The following is a 16,599-nucleotide window of genomic DNA, read 5'->3' as shown; positions in this document are numbered from 1 at the left end:
CATACGGAGCTTTGTACATAAAGGTATTTGAACAGCGGCGCATACTCGCGAGTAAAATAAGTGAACTGTACGTTTCGAAGAATCGTTACCGTGGAAAAGTGGAAAAGATAGAAATTGAGCGTGAATGGAAAATAAGAGGCAGGGAAACAAGGCACCCCACCAGTTCGATTGTATGTATATTTGCAAGTGTCCGTGCATTATCGGTGTATCGATTTTAAGCATGGCGAACGGCTTCGATAAAAATATCGGGAATTCAGGCTGAAGCAAGGGACTGGAAAAACCGAAAATAGGCGACGATGGTTGTTGTAACGACGTCGCTGCAACCACCATCTATACTCTTACACCATCGGATGGAAAGCTTAAAAGCTATGCACACCTTGCTTTCTATTCAATCTACGCGAAAGCATCTTCCCATCGCGACATATTTGAAGAAAAAAAACCAAGAGAAACGATATCCAAAGATAGGTTCAATATTTCACTCGGAACATCGATATGAAAAATGGCAGCAACTTATGGGATCTAATATTCAATGAATTCGCACAATGTTTGAACGAAACCAAACGAGAACCGACGGAGTTTATTGTAGAAAATTTCATAAAACTCGTGTGTAAATTTACTTTGATGCTGAGAGTAATTAATACAAGCATAGTTGAAGCGAATTGAAAACGATCGGTGTAAAGTAACGTTTCATCTTTGGGTTGCACGGGTTTTCGCCAGAGGCAGTTGTATTAGAACAAAGTTTTAATTAGAAAGTCCATTGTCCAAACGTTGTCGACTCCGATCATTTTCATATTCCGGAAGCATTCGTGTAGCTGCGTGTATAATGCAACTTTGCTGGCGCAATTACTCCGTAACGATAATAGTCTTGGAATTACTTGTAAATTTCGAGAAGCCGCATTCCAAACCGACGGAACATCCACGAAATTCTAATATAAATTCCGTACTCTAGCCCCGAAAAAGCGTACGCCTACGAATCGCTTCGAAGTAACGCAATAACGTACGATTTATTTGCAAACTTTCCATTTTCCTTTATTTGCTATATCCTCTAACGAAAGTAATGGTTGTTGCGTGATCGAGGGATGAATATTTAAACGGGAGGAAAATATAGAAGGCAACAGTTCCGTCGAGTGCATCGAGAAATAATTCACTCGATCGACTCGAGGGTTGTTTTAACTCTCGGAGAATTGGCAAATGCAACAACGCGTAGCTATCTGTGTTTGGTCGCGATGCATGCATAATGGATACGCGATGCATACGATGCTTTATCTATCTGTGGCCACTGCTTCGGTCAATGCCTGGCATTGCTCGATATACTAATCCGAATACACTTGGCCAAATTTTCAATACCCGTTCCCTCTAAAATGTTTCGCGATACACCGAATTACACAATATTTCAGGAACAATCCGAGTTTATTTAACTTTTCAATTGACCAACTGAGGAAAATAATAATAAAATCAGAACTTATCGTTATACGTGCAACCCTGAAATTCCGCTACTGGCGGAGCAGTCCGTTTGCACAAATTCACACTTACAATAGCCCGATTATACGGCATGTTACTTGCCGCGACGGATTAATGCACCAGACATTCGATGCACCCTGCCACGTTGCACTATGACGTTCGCGTATGCACCATCCTCGTAGGATGTTCAAGTGCTCCTGTCAGTTAGACACCTGGAATACACTAATTAATTCGAGAGCATCCCTTTGCGAGCTGTTATCAACGTTCGTTTGATTTTCGAATAACCCCTCAACGATCCGTTCAGATTCAACTACGAAAGGATTACTAATTGAAAGAATCCTATATCCAGAGGGAAAGGTTGTTCGTGCTAAAATAAAATTTCCACTTCGTTCCAATTCTTAAATGTCATATCTTCCTCGAAACGAAATTAATTTCGGCAAGTTTTTATAGACGACGCTTAGTACGATGACACGAGGACTCAAAGCGGAGTTCATTAATATCTAAACGCGCACTGCAGACTTTGCCATTGCTCGAAGGGTATAATGCTTGAATAAATGAAGAGTCGAGCAAACAGGGCCGAAATATCGAAGTTTCAATGGGCTTTCCGCAAGTGCACTATATTCTTGCCCACTTTGGAACATTGTCAATTCATCAAAAGACACAGGGACTTTCTATTAACAAGAAACCTAGTAGATTCACGCTTTTAAGCTTTCCGTTGTTTTTGCAATGTACGTTCGATCAAGCGTAAATGAGATACTTGAAAATTAGTTTGATTCGGTATCCCCTTGCGCGAGGAACGTCGAAGCGATTCGACGAAGCTGCAAACAAAGTTGTTGGTAATCCGATTTCGTTTTGACAGAGAATTCAGTGAACGGATTAACGGGAATTTACTCTCTCTCTGGCTGATTAGAATTTACGATTTATCCCCGCTTTAACTTCACCTCTGCCGTAAGCTTGAAAAATTAGAATTTTCTTAGAAAACACGCGTACGAGTTAATTAGCGGCGATCGGACGAGAAAGAGTGTGTTCTTCTCCTGATGAATGAACAGCTAATTTTAAGGTGTTTGCACACTGTTCGTTAGCTTTCGCGGTTACCTTGTTATCGTGGATTCTAGTTGTAGAGAAATTATTGTCTGCAAATGACGTACCAACATGCTATAACAACTGGCTTAATAGCAATCAAACTGTTAAACCAGTGTATGTATATCATAGAAACGAAACGTTTGTTGTACGATGCATATTTTGGTGAAATTTTCAAATCGTTAATACAACGAGGGTAACCAAAGCACACTGTACACGGTAAGAAGATTATGTTTTAGAGAAATAGTAATCGTTCGTACCCGCTGACCGAGCAATTCAATTTTCACCGAACCGTCTCGATGTAATGAGAGTTCGATAGAACTTTGATCGGAAGCTTTTTCCGCGAGTAATAATATTAATTGTTCAGCGGGCGCATCGATCGTTGCGAAAGTTTCTCCGTTCGAAACCTTGCCGCTTCTTTGCCTCCCATTTTCCCACCGGTTATAACGCATTTTCCTTCGCCTTCGTATCGCCATTTAAAAATAAACTTTCGACGATTATCAGAAACAACCGACTCGACGCGACACCGCGTCTCCCAGCTGAGAACCAATCCACCCGATCCACTTGCGCGCGTTAATTAAAGAATTTTAATTATCACTCGTTTCAACGTCGCCGAGATCTTAATTAAAAGAACTTTTCAACGTTGCACGCTCGAAAAGGGTGCGAGCCTGCTTGCGCCCTATTCGATTTAATGTTTAATAATCTCTATACAGGGTGAAAAAATGAAAGAAATTATTAAACCTACCCCTGATTGATTGATCTTTTCTACGTATTCTGTAGCTGTTCGGCGATTCATTTTCTAAAGTACTTCTATAACTAGATTGCAACGGATACCGCAAATTCTGCTGGATCCGTATTAGATTGGTGAACTAAATTCGCGATGGTAAAAATATCTTTCGTATTCAGAATTTTGTTTAACTTTGTATTACTCGCATAAAGTTCACGTTTAATCCTGAAAAATATACTTAATTTTTCCGCGGAGTTACTTTGATTCGATTAAACCTGGCGCGTACGTGGAAAAATTGCACCGGGAATATTCATGCAAAGTCGGAGAGAGGATGGAGAAGCGTAAGAGGATTGTAGCACGCTAGTATACTGCAAAAACTTCGTTTTCCCCGATCTTCTTTAAGTTACAAATTCGTTCCATCAGCCGTCGCGCGACAAAATTTACTTTCTTCCTTCACCGACCTCCGATTGGATTAAAAGTGCACCAAGTAAATCGATGCAAATTGTTGCCGCATCTTTTTACTATTTTTCAAGCTTAACGACTAATCTACCGGCGTTCGGCGTTCGTTCGCGTAGGTGTAACATTTATAAAATTATCCCTCGTCTCTGTCGACTTGATTCATCTGTTACTCGAGGGAAACCGAACAATAGAATATTAATGAAATCCAGTTAGTCCGTGTCAGTGGTAAAATTACATTTCCGACAAATATAAGCAGCGTCGTGTCGTCGAGATCCAAGCACAACCTTCCCTCGTCATGTTCAACGAACGAAATTAACAATCGTCATCGTGGAAATTCCAGCTTTTCCCCGTATAACATCTGCCTCTTCCCTCGATTCAGCAACCGGAAGCGAAGAGAACGGATTTCAGTCGGAAGACCTGCCGACGGAAATTGCTTTCTCGTTACAACACCAAGGAAACTGGCAATAAACTACCCGGCATGTGCCACGAATTTACTTGACAATGCTCCTCAATTTTCCCAATGAAACCGAGCAACCCTGACAGACGCGTAAATTTCTCTATCTATCGTTCGAATTTCCCTCGACTGTCTTACGTTTCACCGAAAACTGTTTGCCTCGGCAATAATTTATAGATTCGGCTTATCTCGGGAATACTACCACTGAGAATCGCTCCAATCTACCTGTTGACTCATTTTCTAAAGAATAAGATGCGTTCTCGCGAATTCCAGCGAATTCCAAATACAAAAATTTCATTCCGCGGTATTCGAATGCGAACGTGCGGTAAAGTTAGTGGATGATCGAATCACGGTGTCATTAAGAGTGTCTATTCAAAAGAAGTCTCGACGAAGACTTTGAAGTTATCGGGCAGATAAGAAAGACTCGGTTTTGAATGGCAAACGAGTGGCTTGCCCCGAGGATGAAACGGAAAATTACATTTTTCGCGCAGGATGGAAACGACTCCGATAAGGGGATGCTGAAGACGTTCTTGTCGAGAAAAAACTTTTCCGTTCGTTATGGGAACCGTGACAAACTGTAACAGCAAATAAGCGAGTTGCTTCGAAAGAAATCCGAAACACTCATTTTTCGTTTCTAAGAGAATAGGGAAAAGGGAAAAAAAGAAAGAATCTGTACACGCAATGTTAAACGTTGAACGCAGGTTATGCTAGCCGGGGTATGACCTCAGGTGCACCTGCAGGTAGGAGACGTTGGCATATCGACCAATGCCCTGCTCTCGGTGACCTCCATCTACCCTAGCTTCTCATACTAATTTATTTTCACTATTTTCGGCTAGAAATCCGTTCCTCTTAAATTTATTAGACACCGATCGAAAGCTCGTTGCGAAATATAGACACTCTTCCGCGCGTGTAATTTCATTAAAATTAATTCTCCCTTCTGATAATACTTGACTTTCTTTCGCATCAATTAATTAACGTTACGGGCGAAATGTTTGAAATTCAATTAAAACCCCACGCAAAATTATCATTGGAAACAATGGAAATAAAATCGTTTACATTAAAATTCCCTTTACATAGAGGGAACACAAATATAATTTACATCAACGCAAACAGCCGGCATCGGTTAATGGATATTTGACCGGAATCGATGTTGACGCGGAATACGAATGAAATCCTCGATAAGGTCCGATCTCTTATCTCTTGGAAAAATAACTAATGAAAAATAGGGAAATCGTATAAACGTTCGAAATTGCACGATAACCACGAATTGCTGGGATATTTTGGATTATTTTTTAATAAAACCCAGCCAACGTATTAATAACAGTTGAAAGAGAATTAAAATTAAAACCCGGTCTACCGTTCGTCTTTCGAGCGTGGCTGAAATAACGTTCCAATTCCGTCGGAAATCAATTTCAGAGTGCCGATAACAAGAACGTAATAGTATAATAACGATAAATTTACGGTTAATCCCGGTATTACGAGATTAAGAGCAACGAGACATCGAGGCACGCGCTTAACAGCCGACAGCTTTATTATCGACTCGTCGAAGCCTTTTATATTCGCCGTATCACTTTATTGTCATCGCGGATTCGTCCTTTGCTTTCGAAGACGGAACGTTAAGTGTAACGAGACGAACGAAAAGAAACCTTGGGAGAAAAAGGGAAAAGGCGAACTGCCTTAGGACGATGGGTGTTTAACGAGCAGCAGAATCGCTTGTTACACTACCTCTGCCATAGCGGTGACAAACGAGCCCGTTAATGCTCTAATTAGCCCGGACATGCGCCCTTACACCCTCGAATCTCTTGAATTCACCGAACAGATTCCACGTTATCGAGTGTAATAGGCGACCAAACCGTTCCTAGTTACTACCAAAATATCTACTATCAAGGAACACAACGTCTACTCGAGAGGAGTAGAGGATAGCCTACCTAGCTAACCAACTCCCGCCACCACCGCAGCCAATACACTCTGAACAGCTTGCTTACCATGTTACACGCCTTATCAGCAGTACGTTCGATCGAGATACGAAACACCGCTTACGAAATTTACGGAACCCAAGTGTCGTCAATTAAATCGCTTCGATCGAACGAACAAGCTATTAGCACGTTTTTTTGCAAATATTACAAGACGATGTACTTTGTTTCGAAACAATCGTCTTTCTGTAACGTTATCGGGAAAATTTACCAGCGCAAAGCATTTTTATCCCGACATCGAGTTAAGCGGGTAAGTAATTTCATCCAAAAGTCCGGAATTTTATTACGTCCTCGCTTGTTCAACGAATTACAACGATACGAAAGTTATCGAGGAAGATAATTAAACAGAACGAAAGTTTTTTTTTCTTTTTAAACGAGATCCGTTTAATTACGTTGCAACATCCGAATCATCGTCGAATTTTAAACAAATTAATCGAACGATTTACCTGTACCAACGAACGGAACAACGGATGTTGAGGATTCAATTACGAGACGCGATTAATTGAAATAACGGGAAACGCGGCTTACGTGGAAAATGAGGGAATGCTGAAAATATGTATTCCATCGGAACGAAAGCTCGTTAATTGAAAGCATCGTTTCCGCAAATCGGATCGAGAATAAAAACTCTCCAAGTCCACGGTTTGCTATTCGCAGTTTTCACGAATTTTCTGCGAACAAACACGCGTCACACCCGTATCGCGTCACGTTCGTTCGTTCGTTCTCTTGATTTCCCTTTTTCGCTGCAAGCTTTCGGAAAAAAACACAATAACGCTTGTCAGCGAGAAATTTTCAAGCGGCTCATCAATCGAAACCCGTCGGGATTTTTTCAGGAAACAGACGGTACCCGTTTCGACAATTTCCGACCAAGGATTCCGATGAAAAATCGTGATAATGTTCGAAGCAAGAACCGTTTATCGAGAAAATCCGGACAAAGTCGAATCGAAAGGGCGTCTGATCGCATTTTCCATTTAGCGGAAAATGATCCCAGCCGTTTAATCCGTGAAATCGGTTCGGGTTAACGAGATATCGGCGAGTCCCTTCCCTTTTCGCACGAGTACGCCGACAAGAACTTCTGGAAATTGATTCTCAGCCAAGCTTCGGGGCCAACAGGTGCGATTATCGCTCGGGGTGCTCGTAATTTCCAACTCGCGAAACTTTCAGCTGCCTATATGCCCGTGGTTCTCGACTAGACGACCGAAATCCAATCTCTCCTCTCCGATTTTTCCTTAATAATCATCCGTATTAATTGCCTCTTGTTTTCTCGATCAAAAACGAGGAACTTTCCGAATAACTCAAACGAACAGAGTATTTAACCCGGTCCGTTAAATATATAGGTATATGTACGGTATATCGTTAATGGTCGCCATCGAGGAAACTTATAAGTCCTTCTGAACTTTCGGCAAGTTCGAAAAGTTGGCTCCAGGATTCATCGAAGGCTCGGAGAAGAAAGAACAAATTAACGGAGAAAGAAAAAGGACCAAGGACTTTATGCATTGTTACGATATTATAATAAATCGTACATTTTCCCAGCAAACGAGTAAATCCTACGTTACGCGATTTCTACAGCTGCTTAACGAGTTTTAGCTTACGCAAATTCGTTCTGTTTACGACGATAAGGGAACAGAGTTAATTGGCGATTATAACAAGTGATACCGTGAAATATACACGGAACGTATATTCTCGTAACAATTAACAAACTCGTTCGTTCAAATCTATCGGGAGAATTGATGTTAATTAATTTCGTGAAACAAATCGTTGATGGAAGAGAATTGTTGGATGATCGAGATATTTTACCGAATCGATCGGAAGTCCGAGGAAGCAAGGTTCGTGATCATCGTAGGGCAACTTGGATCTTGGATCTTGGAAATTCAAGCGGAAGAGCAATTAGACCCTAGGGACAAGGGAAAGGCGAATCGTAAATCTCGAATGCTCCCGATTCCCTCTGTCGAACATTTCTTTCAGTTTAACTTTGAAACCTTTCTTTTCTCGGCCGGCTACAAATACCTCTTATTCGATTCTTTCATTCCGTTTTTCTTCTACCAGAGTACGGTTGTTCGTCAAGAAAAGTCACGTATCGTTCCGATGGCGTTACATCGTCGTCTTACTTCGTCGTCGAAAGAGAAATAATCCCAAAAGTGATAAAATTGTTATTTATGAGACATCTGTGACTCATTTTTTATTCTTTTCCTCTTTTTTTATCACGGGACGGGATCTTTCTTGCGGTAGCATACTGAAGGAGAGAATTGTACGAGCGTGGAATTTCAATGCTCGATACCTACCGCAGATAGTTTTGATACATTTACATATTTGAATCGTAAATTCCCGCGAAACATAAATTCTCCAGTGGTTTTTTTTCTACCGTTAAACGACGAGAAACAGCCGGCAGAAGAACAGAATCGCGAGAAAAATAATCGCAGAAATTTATCGACCTCTGAACGGATTAATCCCCGAGCCCTTAATTAAATAATTATTTAGAAAGAATGCAAGAATAGTCTCCGACAAGGGTAATAAAAATCTTTCCTTCTGCATATGCATGCGTTCTACTACGTTCGGAAAATCAATGCACCGCCAACCGAGTGGCAAGCTTTTCCTTTTTTCTTTCCAACCGGACAGTCGAGAAAATATACGATCACCTTGAAAGCGAAGTGGAAGGACAAGTGGATTTGAACTTGTCATCGTCAAATCACGTCGAAGAACATTTGCCATCCTTTATCGATCAGCGAATCGATATTAAATGACGTCAATTTATAGACAGAAAGTTTGGAGAAAAGGAAAGAGATCGACTGACGGTTAAAAGTATGAAACTCGAATGTGACGGAAGGGAAATAACAGGTGTTGTCGGAATTTCTTTCTCGTTAACCCTTTTCCTAGCAAGCGTACTCGTTGCAAGTTGAAACAACATAATTTCTTGTTTCGTTTGTTTACCGTTAAAAAGGCAAGTTGTAAGAAAGATATAGGTTCGAGTAGCTATCCGAAGGTTTTATCCAGCCACCCTTCATCTCGATATTTTTACGTGTCTTCGAGATGGGATAGAACGGCTTGACAGACAACGCGTTCAGGCAGAAGTAAAGAGCCTGTAAACCCAACGTCATTTTCGTCCGTCTGTAGTATCGATTCTCCGTGAATACGAATCTCGAGAGTATTCCCGGTGTATCTACGGCTTTTGCCGTGAAATATCGGGAAAATATCGGCAGAAAATAGAAGTATCCGCGTAATGTACGTGCGCGTTACAGTATGCCCCGTTCTTCAGTCAGAAACCCGTGGTACATTTTTAGACGAGCGATAGACTTTACGCTGCGACGCTTTCCAAGAAAAAGAACGCGTAAGAAGGAAAATGGAGCGACGGAAAATTCTTTATTAATTTATTTGAAAGGTTAATCGAGCATCTACCTATTATCATTTTTGTCAATACCAACTATGAATATATCGATTCGTTCGAAAGGCTATAGAACTAACGAGATTCCTTTTGTTCTGTTCACAGAATAACCTGACAGACGGGGAAGAAGATCTGCCTGAAGACGCTTTCTCGCTGTTGTCGGTGCTTCTAGTTGGTTCGCTAAACTTCCCATTTGATCGATCGCGACTCGCCCCTCGAAGACAACCCTCTGGGAGAGCAGCCTCCGTTGCAAAAACTTTTATCCAAACACGTTCGATCCTCTTCCTATTTTCATCCTTTATCCCCCTCCTTCTCGTTTTATCAAATTTTTGTATAAACGTGGTAAAAAATACTCGTAGCGGAGGATTTAGATATTTGAATGCAGAAGAACGCTCTTCGAGGGGTGAGCGTCGATAAAGTTCGAAATAAAGCCTATCGATCGTTCGCTAGTCCAGCCTGGTTCGGCCCTGGTTCTTTCAGGATTTCTCTTCCTGATCTTGATATTTTTATCCGTCGCGGGGAACATTCTGGTCTGCGTGGCGATTTACACGGACCGCGGGTTACGGAGGATAGGAAACCTCTTCCTGGCCTCCCTCGCGATCGCCGATCTATTCGTCGGTTGTCTGGTTATGACGTTCGCCGGTGTGAACGATCTACTCGGCTATTGGGTATTTGGTCCGCGATTCTGCGACACATGGATCGCATTCGACGTTATGTGCAGCACTGCCTCCATTCTGAACCTTTGCGCAATCTCCCTCGATCGTTACATTCACATCAAGGATCCTCTCAGGCAAGTTTACAAATTTTACCTAACCTATACAGGCTAGATATGTATAAAGCAACTTTCTTTACTTCCGTTACTACAGATACGGTCGTTGGGTAACGAGAAGAGTCGCGGTAGCTGGGATAGCTATCGTCTGGTTGCTCGCTGGACTCATATCCTTCGTACCGATCAGCCTAGGCCTTCACCGTGCAGACGAACCCGTAATCTATGACGACGGTAAAGAGGTACGAACCGAAAGTCTTTGATCAACCTAACCTCAGATTATATAATTCGACATCTATCTATTTCAATCGTCTTATCTTTCAGGAACACCCTACGTGCGCCTTAGACCTTACACCCACCTACGCGGTAGTCTCTTCTTCCATATCTTTTTACGTGCCCTGCATCGTAATGCTAGGGATTTATTGCAGGTACGTTCGTGGCAGGTTCACCGATACGTAGATCAACGATATTGTACAGATTCTCGATAACGTTATTATCTTAGCTGGCTGTGATCGCGATTTCAGGCTCTACTGCTACGCACAGAAACACGTGAAAAGCATCCGTGCAGTAACGAAACTGCCAGATACCTCGATGGCCAAGAGTTTTCGCGCGAAGAGTACACGCAACAAGCCGCCGAAACCGCAAACGAAAACGAAGCCGACTAGTCCCTATCACGTGTCCGATCACAAAGCCGCCATTACAGTTGGCGTCATTATGGGTGTTTTCTTAATATGCTGGGTACCCTTTTTCTGCGTAAATATCGTCGCCGCATATTGCAAAACCTGCATATCAGTTCGAGCATTCCAAGTACGAGCTTCGTTTCAATTTATATCTTTTAGCGTAATCGACGACGGTGATCGCGGACAGAAATGTATGAGAAAAAGTTAATTATCCTGTAACAGGTACTCACTTGGCTCGGCTACAGCAACTCGGCCTTCAACCCGATCATCTACAGCATCTTCAACACAGAGTTCCGGGAAGCGTTCAAGAGAATCCTGACGAGGGGTGCACGTAGTCGGGGAAATCAACCGTCGACCAGCGAATGTGGTGAATTCCGTTCTGTAGTCGTACAAAAACGAAACGGGTCTATGATCGAATGTAATATTAGCCCGAGATCAAGCGCGGACAGTTGTCAAGTTGGAATAATGGCGCAAAGACACCGCGATACTATAGTCAGCGCGATATAAATCGATCCGAGTCTACCCCTCGGATATATCGATCTTCCTATCGAACGCTACTTGCGCGCCGATACGTAGTGGCGCGCCAATCGTATTTTTTGAAATCACGCGATCAACTACGGTTCACGATTTTCTATCGCGATTATTCACCCTTTATCAGTCGCTTTAAAATATAAATAAAATCGTGAGTAAAATCGAACGACACTTGGTCTTTCCAGTCGTTGGTTTCGAAGGGAAACAGAAGAGAAAAGAAAATTAACGTAAAGACAATCACCGGAAGGTAGTTCGAGACATATCCCTGAGACATAATCGATCTATGATAAAACAAAAAAAAAAAAAAGAAGGTAATCTAAAAATCGAACAGGAAAAAATATCAATTTGAAAAGCAAAAAAGAAGAAATTCGTGTGTAGAAAGATTTGAGTATAGTACTTAGAATACGTTCTCGTAAAGCAATTGTAATTATTGAAATCGTGTTGATAGCGCAATCTACGATGTAAAAGTGAATATTATACGAAGCACTAATAGTAACGTCTGTCGAATCGTAGCTTATTAGTATTAGGGTCGCGGTGGAACCCGCACAAATTCATTTTCCATCTTGTACATAATCATTTATTTATTTTTCTATTTGACGGGACACCAAGACGTGATCCACCTACCTTTGCATTTTAAGCGATTTTTCGTTTAGGTGCTAACGTGTCGCAAAACTCGTCGTGCAACCCGTCGAATCTAACTCGAATCTGCGTCGTATATCCAAACGAAGAAAATCCTCGCGAAACGAGGATCAACCGATGCTCGTTGAGCTTCTTCCATACATCTATATCTACGATGCAAAGTACATTGTATTCCGACGACAGAGAAATAGGAGGAAGAAAATGAATCTCTTTTGTCGGAATAACACGTGTACGATGTTGATGTATACTAACGATATATTTGAATGACCGTTTTCTGTAAATATATTAGCGTAAGACTTCCACGCGAGTATTAAATTTTGAATAATTTACTATGTCCTTATTATCCTGTACCTAATAATACTATGATATACAATCCTCCCTTGCTTAGCATTAAAAATTCACACACTCGGTACATTCTTCAAATCTTTATTTTCTTAAAAAACAATACATCTCTTGACACGTGTTTCTCTCCGTTCAGAGAACTTCTCAAATTCAACGGTTTTGTATCTTCCCAAGTACGATTCTCTATAGGAATTTGAAGAAAATCAAGTAGATTGGAAGCTAAGTTTGGTATAATTGGATATAATATTAAAGCAGCCACTCGTACACTTTCTAAAGCTAAAGCTATCACAGCTTCTTGTTCTTTGGCCGAGTTAAGGTCCTTAGACTTATTTAAGACCCATGGTTTGTGATGATTTAACATTTGATTAGCAAGATGCAACACTTCCATAGTACTCTCTATTACGTGATGTACATGATACACTTGATAAAATTTCCCAGTTTTCTCGCTTACTTCTTCTAAAGCTTTTATGTTTTTAAGAGCTATGTCAGACTTGAGGATATTTATGCATTCGACTGGGTCTGGTATTATCCCTTTTGGATTGATAGATTTACCGAAACATCGGTTAACCAAGTTACCAAACGTATCGGCAAGATCAGCGTTTATTAATTCTGGAACTTTTAAGGAATTATAATCTGGAAGAGATAAATGAATTACCATAGACGAAAATAAAAATCAATCTTTTTAACGTAACGTTAAATGTCTCATTTGTCTTACTCGAATTTGTATCTACTACCCCTTGTCTCATAAGAAAATATCTTAAACCGTCGTATGTAACATCATTTGCAACTGCGAAAGGTGAGATCACGTTTCCTTTAGATTTGGACATTTTATATTTATCAACAGTCCAATGTCCATGACACAAAAGCTGTTTCGGTGGTTCAAGACCAGCAGCCATTAGAAATGCTGGCCAATAAATGCCATGAAATTTTAGTATATCTTTCCCTATTATCTACGTTTACAAAAATTTAGATACCGACTAAATATGTTATGATCATATAAACTATGTTTCATATTAATATAAGTTAAAGATATTTACCTGGATAGTTGGAGGCCAAGATTCTTTAAACGAATCGTCTGGATATCCTACCGAAGTTAAATAGTTTACTAATGCATCAAACCATACGTATATCGTTTGCGATTTATCAGCAGGAGTAGGAATCGCCCAGGGCACTCTTTTGATAGGCCTGGAAATACTTAAATCTTGCAGATCATCGAGATAAGAATTTAACACGTTGCGATGTACTGCCGGTTGTACTACGTTTTCTAAATCCAGTATCAAATAAGTAATAATTTCTTTTTCGATTCGAATTCATTGAATAGCGACATTGTAAGTATACCATTTTTCAACCAATATATTAAGTCATCTTTGAAGGAAGTAAGCCGAAATTTATAAGAATCCTCTTCCATCCATTCTACAGTATCTCCAGATTCTGTACGCGCTTCTGTAGTATTGTTAGTTGTAGAATCCTCTTTCACTACTTCCTTATCCGGGACAAATGCTTCTTCCGTTTCGTTGTACCATCCAGCATATTTTCCTAAATAGATATGTCCATTTTTTTCTAAACAATTCTAAAAAATTACAGTTTTTTCATTAGTTTCTTTACAAGCTGACAACTAACACGAAACGGATTAATAGCTGATCAATTTAACAACCCAAAAATGATGAACTGCTTTTTCATGTCGCTTCTCAGTTGTTCTAATAAAATCTGAATATTTTACTTGAAACATATCACACATTTCTAGAAACTGGCGTGAAATTTGATTACAGTATTCAATAGTAGGTAAATTCGCTGCCCCTGCAGCTTTTTGAACTTTTGTGCCATGTTCATCTGTACCTGTGCACAGGTACACGGAATGTCCTAACATAGAATTGAATCTAGCTACAGTATCTGCTAGAACTGCACTGTAAAGGTGTCCAATATGAGGTGCTGAAAAAAAGACAAGTTAATATATTTTTATAAATACTGTCGAGACGTGTATTTCCATTCAGGAGTTAACTTTCTTTATAATCACGACTACATACCGCCGTTGACATAAAATATAGGAGTAGTAATATACAATTTTTTATTTGCATGATGGGAAAAATTATTTTTCTTAACATGAATCCACGACGATTGTGCTCCTCTTCTCAAAAATGGCAATATCCACAAAGACTTAATACGACCTTTTGGTGCATGAATTGGAACTAGAATTCAAATGTATATACATTAAAATTACTTAAATACTACAGAAGCATAAAATATGAAACTGCATTATTTGAGTTGTTAATTTTAAATAAATAACTCAAACTTTCATATTTTTATATTTTATTTTGGTTGTATTATATACAATATCAATAATATCAAGTGAAATATATAATTACAATGAATTTCACACATAAATATTCACTTAGTATTCAAATCTAATATTTCTAACTGTGCTATTAAATCCATGTGTTTAAACGCATCTGGTTTGTTAGTAAAGGTTTCCAATAATTGCAATCTCTTAGGATTTTCTGTGCAATAATATAATTGTAATTCATTCGCTAAACATTGTGCTTCTTGTACATTAATAGTTTTTGAGTCATATTCGCCTCTCATAAGAATGATGCCTTTACTATCTTTGAATTCTGTGTAATGAACCATAGTTAAACATTCTGGGGCATTTTCTTTATGAGCCTGATACCATAAGAGCGGTGTCATATGAACCTCTAATCCATAAAATTGACTGACAATAAACTCATATCCTTCTTTCCTAGGTAATGGTAACAAAAATGTAGAATATTGCTTTCCATGTTTAAACATTTTATCAAATTGATCTACTGTTAATATGCCACATATGTAATCTTTATTTTCATGATAATTTTTCCAAATATTTATGATTTCATCCTTAGTTTTATCCTGAATCATATCCACCTTCATTATATCATTTAATCGAGGTTGTTGAGGTTGTTTGTCATGTTCCAACTGTGGTTTTGCTTGGCTCTGATAAAATTTACGCTCTGCTTCTTGTTTTTCTTCAATTGAATGATACATACATAAAAAATGAAATTAGCCAATGATACTTACAATCAACTACTCAAAATAAAAGTTGATGCTGTTCTAATATGATATTAGTTCTTGGAATAATAACATATAAGATGAAGATTTCAAAATCAAGTAGACTTTCATTCAGTATATTACTAATAATAAACTATTTGTATAAGTTGTATAGGTTATCATACCTTTTTTCTCTTGCAGCTTCTTTTCTTGATTTTCAACACGTTCCAAGAATTCTTCTGGCTTTGTTTCTTGATATTTCGCTATTTTTTCAGCATATTTGTCGAAATAAGGATTTTTTTGAAGCTTTTCCAAAGCTTTCTCTAATCTCGAGCAACTTGTCATGATAAGTTTCTTTTCAAGACTTTTTGTACCTATAACAACATTTATTATAGACGCTGGCGAAAACAATCGTACTGCTTTGTGAGAAAGAAATGCCATTGATTGTTAACAATTTAATTTAACATCAATTACAATAAAAAATATATAAAAAAACATTCAACTTCTTCCTCCATAAAATTTACAATTAGATGTCGCTAAAAACATTTACAACATTTTGAAATATCATATATAGGTACACATATATTTTTTGTATTATTCATAAAGGTGTAGATATTAATACTAATTGTTTTTTAATTTTTACAGGTTTTTTATAACTTCATAGCAGTTCCTAATAAGTAGCACAAGGTTCCGGTATATCAGCGGTGTATATAGACTTTAGGTAAAGTATAAATCATTTAAAAAATAATAATAGTTTTGACCTATATTGTTCTTAAAAATGCGTTATTATATATTGAAAATAGAAATTATATTCATTATTTGTAACAACTGTAAATATTCTTACATATACTTGAATCTTTCAATTTTTGTATTACTATTTTACTTTTTTGCAAATTAAATTTTGCAATTAGTTTTATTCATTAATAGTTAATGTTATAGAAAGTATTTTTACTACTAAATGAGAAAAGAAATTATAATATTTCAAATTGTTATATTCGTTAGCCTACTTTGTAACCATCACATAAAATTTGATGGCAACGTTAAAAGTGATTGGTTACTCCCTTAATGCTTGCTTGTATTTAACTTTCAAATA

The 16,599-nt window shown here is 38.8% G+C and overlaps 3 protein-coding genes across 8 annotated transcripts in view; 1 reads left to right on the top strand and 2 right to left on the bottom strand.

Annotated features, from left to right (window-relative positions):
- The window catches only part of LOC117610413 (uncharacterized), a 56,978-nt gene extending 45,631 nt beyond the window's left edge, over positions 1–11,347 (bottom strand). Inside the window, exon 1 of the mRNA XM_076690761.1 lies at positions 11,207–11,347. The gene's annotated coding sequence lies outside the window, so the exon portion shown is untranslated. The remainder of the gene's footprint in view (positions 1–11,206) is intronic.
- The window catches only part of Dop1 (dopamine receptor, D1), a 28,761-nt gene extending 16,944 nt beyond the window's left edge, over positions 1–11,817 (top strand). Inside the window, exons 1-7 of one of the 2 annotated variants that reach the window (XM_076690781.1) lie at positions 2,717–2,760; positions 9,636–9,705; positions 10,011–10,315; positions 10,392–10,538; positions 10,621–10,724; positions 10,821–11,103; positions 11,199–11,817. In XM_076690781.1, the coding sequence (XP_076546896.1) occupies positions 10,160–10,315; positions 10,392–10,538; positions 10,621–10,724; positions 10,821–11,103; positions 11,199–11,483 (975 nt within the window). In that variant the 5' untranslated portion in view covers positions 2,717–2,760; positions 9,636–9,705; positions 10,011–10,159 and the 3' untranslated portion in view covers positions 11,484–11,817. Of the gene's footprint in view, positions 1–2,716; positions 2,761–9,635; positions 9,706–10,010; positions 10,316–10,391; positions 10,539–10,620; positions 10,725–10,820; positions 11,104–11,198 lie in introns of those variants that run through there. The other variant, XM_076690780.1, reaches the window with a different exon arrangement.
- A 740-nt stretch (positions 11,818–12,557) lies between these two features.
- On the bottom strand, positions 12,558–16,247 carry MetRS-m (Methionyl-tRNA synthetase, mitochondrial). Of its 5 annotated transcripts, none has more exons than XM_034337763.2 (8): positions 16,150–16,247; positions 15,692–15,880; positions 14,513–14,674; positions 14,143–14,417; positions 13,827–14,058; positions 13,526–13,752; positions 13,204–13,438; positions 12,558–13,121 (listed from the first exon to the last, which is right to left on the bottom strand). In XM_034337763.2, the coding sequence occupies exons 2-8, from the start codon at positions 15,849–15,851 to the stop codon at positions 12,565–12,567; spliced, it is 1,848 nt and encodes a 615-aa protein (XP_034193654.2). In that variant the 5' UTR covers positions 15,852–15,880; positions 16,150–16,247; the 3' UTR covers positions 12,558–12,564. The 5 variants fall into 5 exon arrangements, with proteins under 5 accessions (XP_034193654.2, XP_034193653.2, XP_034193655.2 ...); XM_034337762.2 differs by lacking the exon at positions 16,150–16,247 and adding an exon at positions 16,057–16,123; XM_034337764.2 differs by lacking the exon at positions 16,150–16,247 and adding an exon at positions 15,981–16,095.
- Positions 16,248–16,599: the final 352 nt, after the last annotated feature.

This window comes from Osmia lignaria, chromosome 11 (assembly GCF_051020975.1).
Source record: "Osmia lignaria lignaria isolate PbOS001 chromosome 11, iyOsmLign1, whole genome shotgun sequence".
Classification (NCBI taxonomy): Eukaryota; Metazoa; Arthropoda; class Insecta; order Hymenoptera; family Megachilidae; genus Osmia; species Osmia lignaria.
Note: the sequence above shows the minus strand (reverse complement) of the source record. Positions and strands in the feature narration are given on the sequence as shown.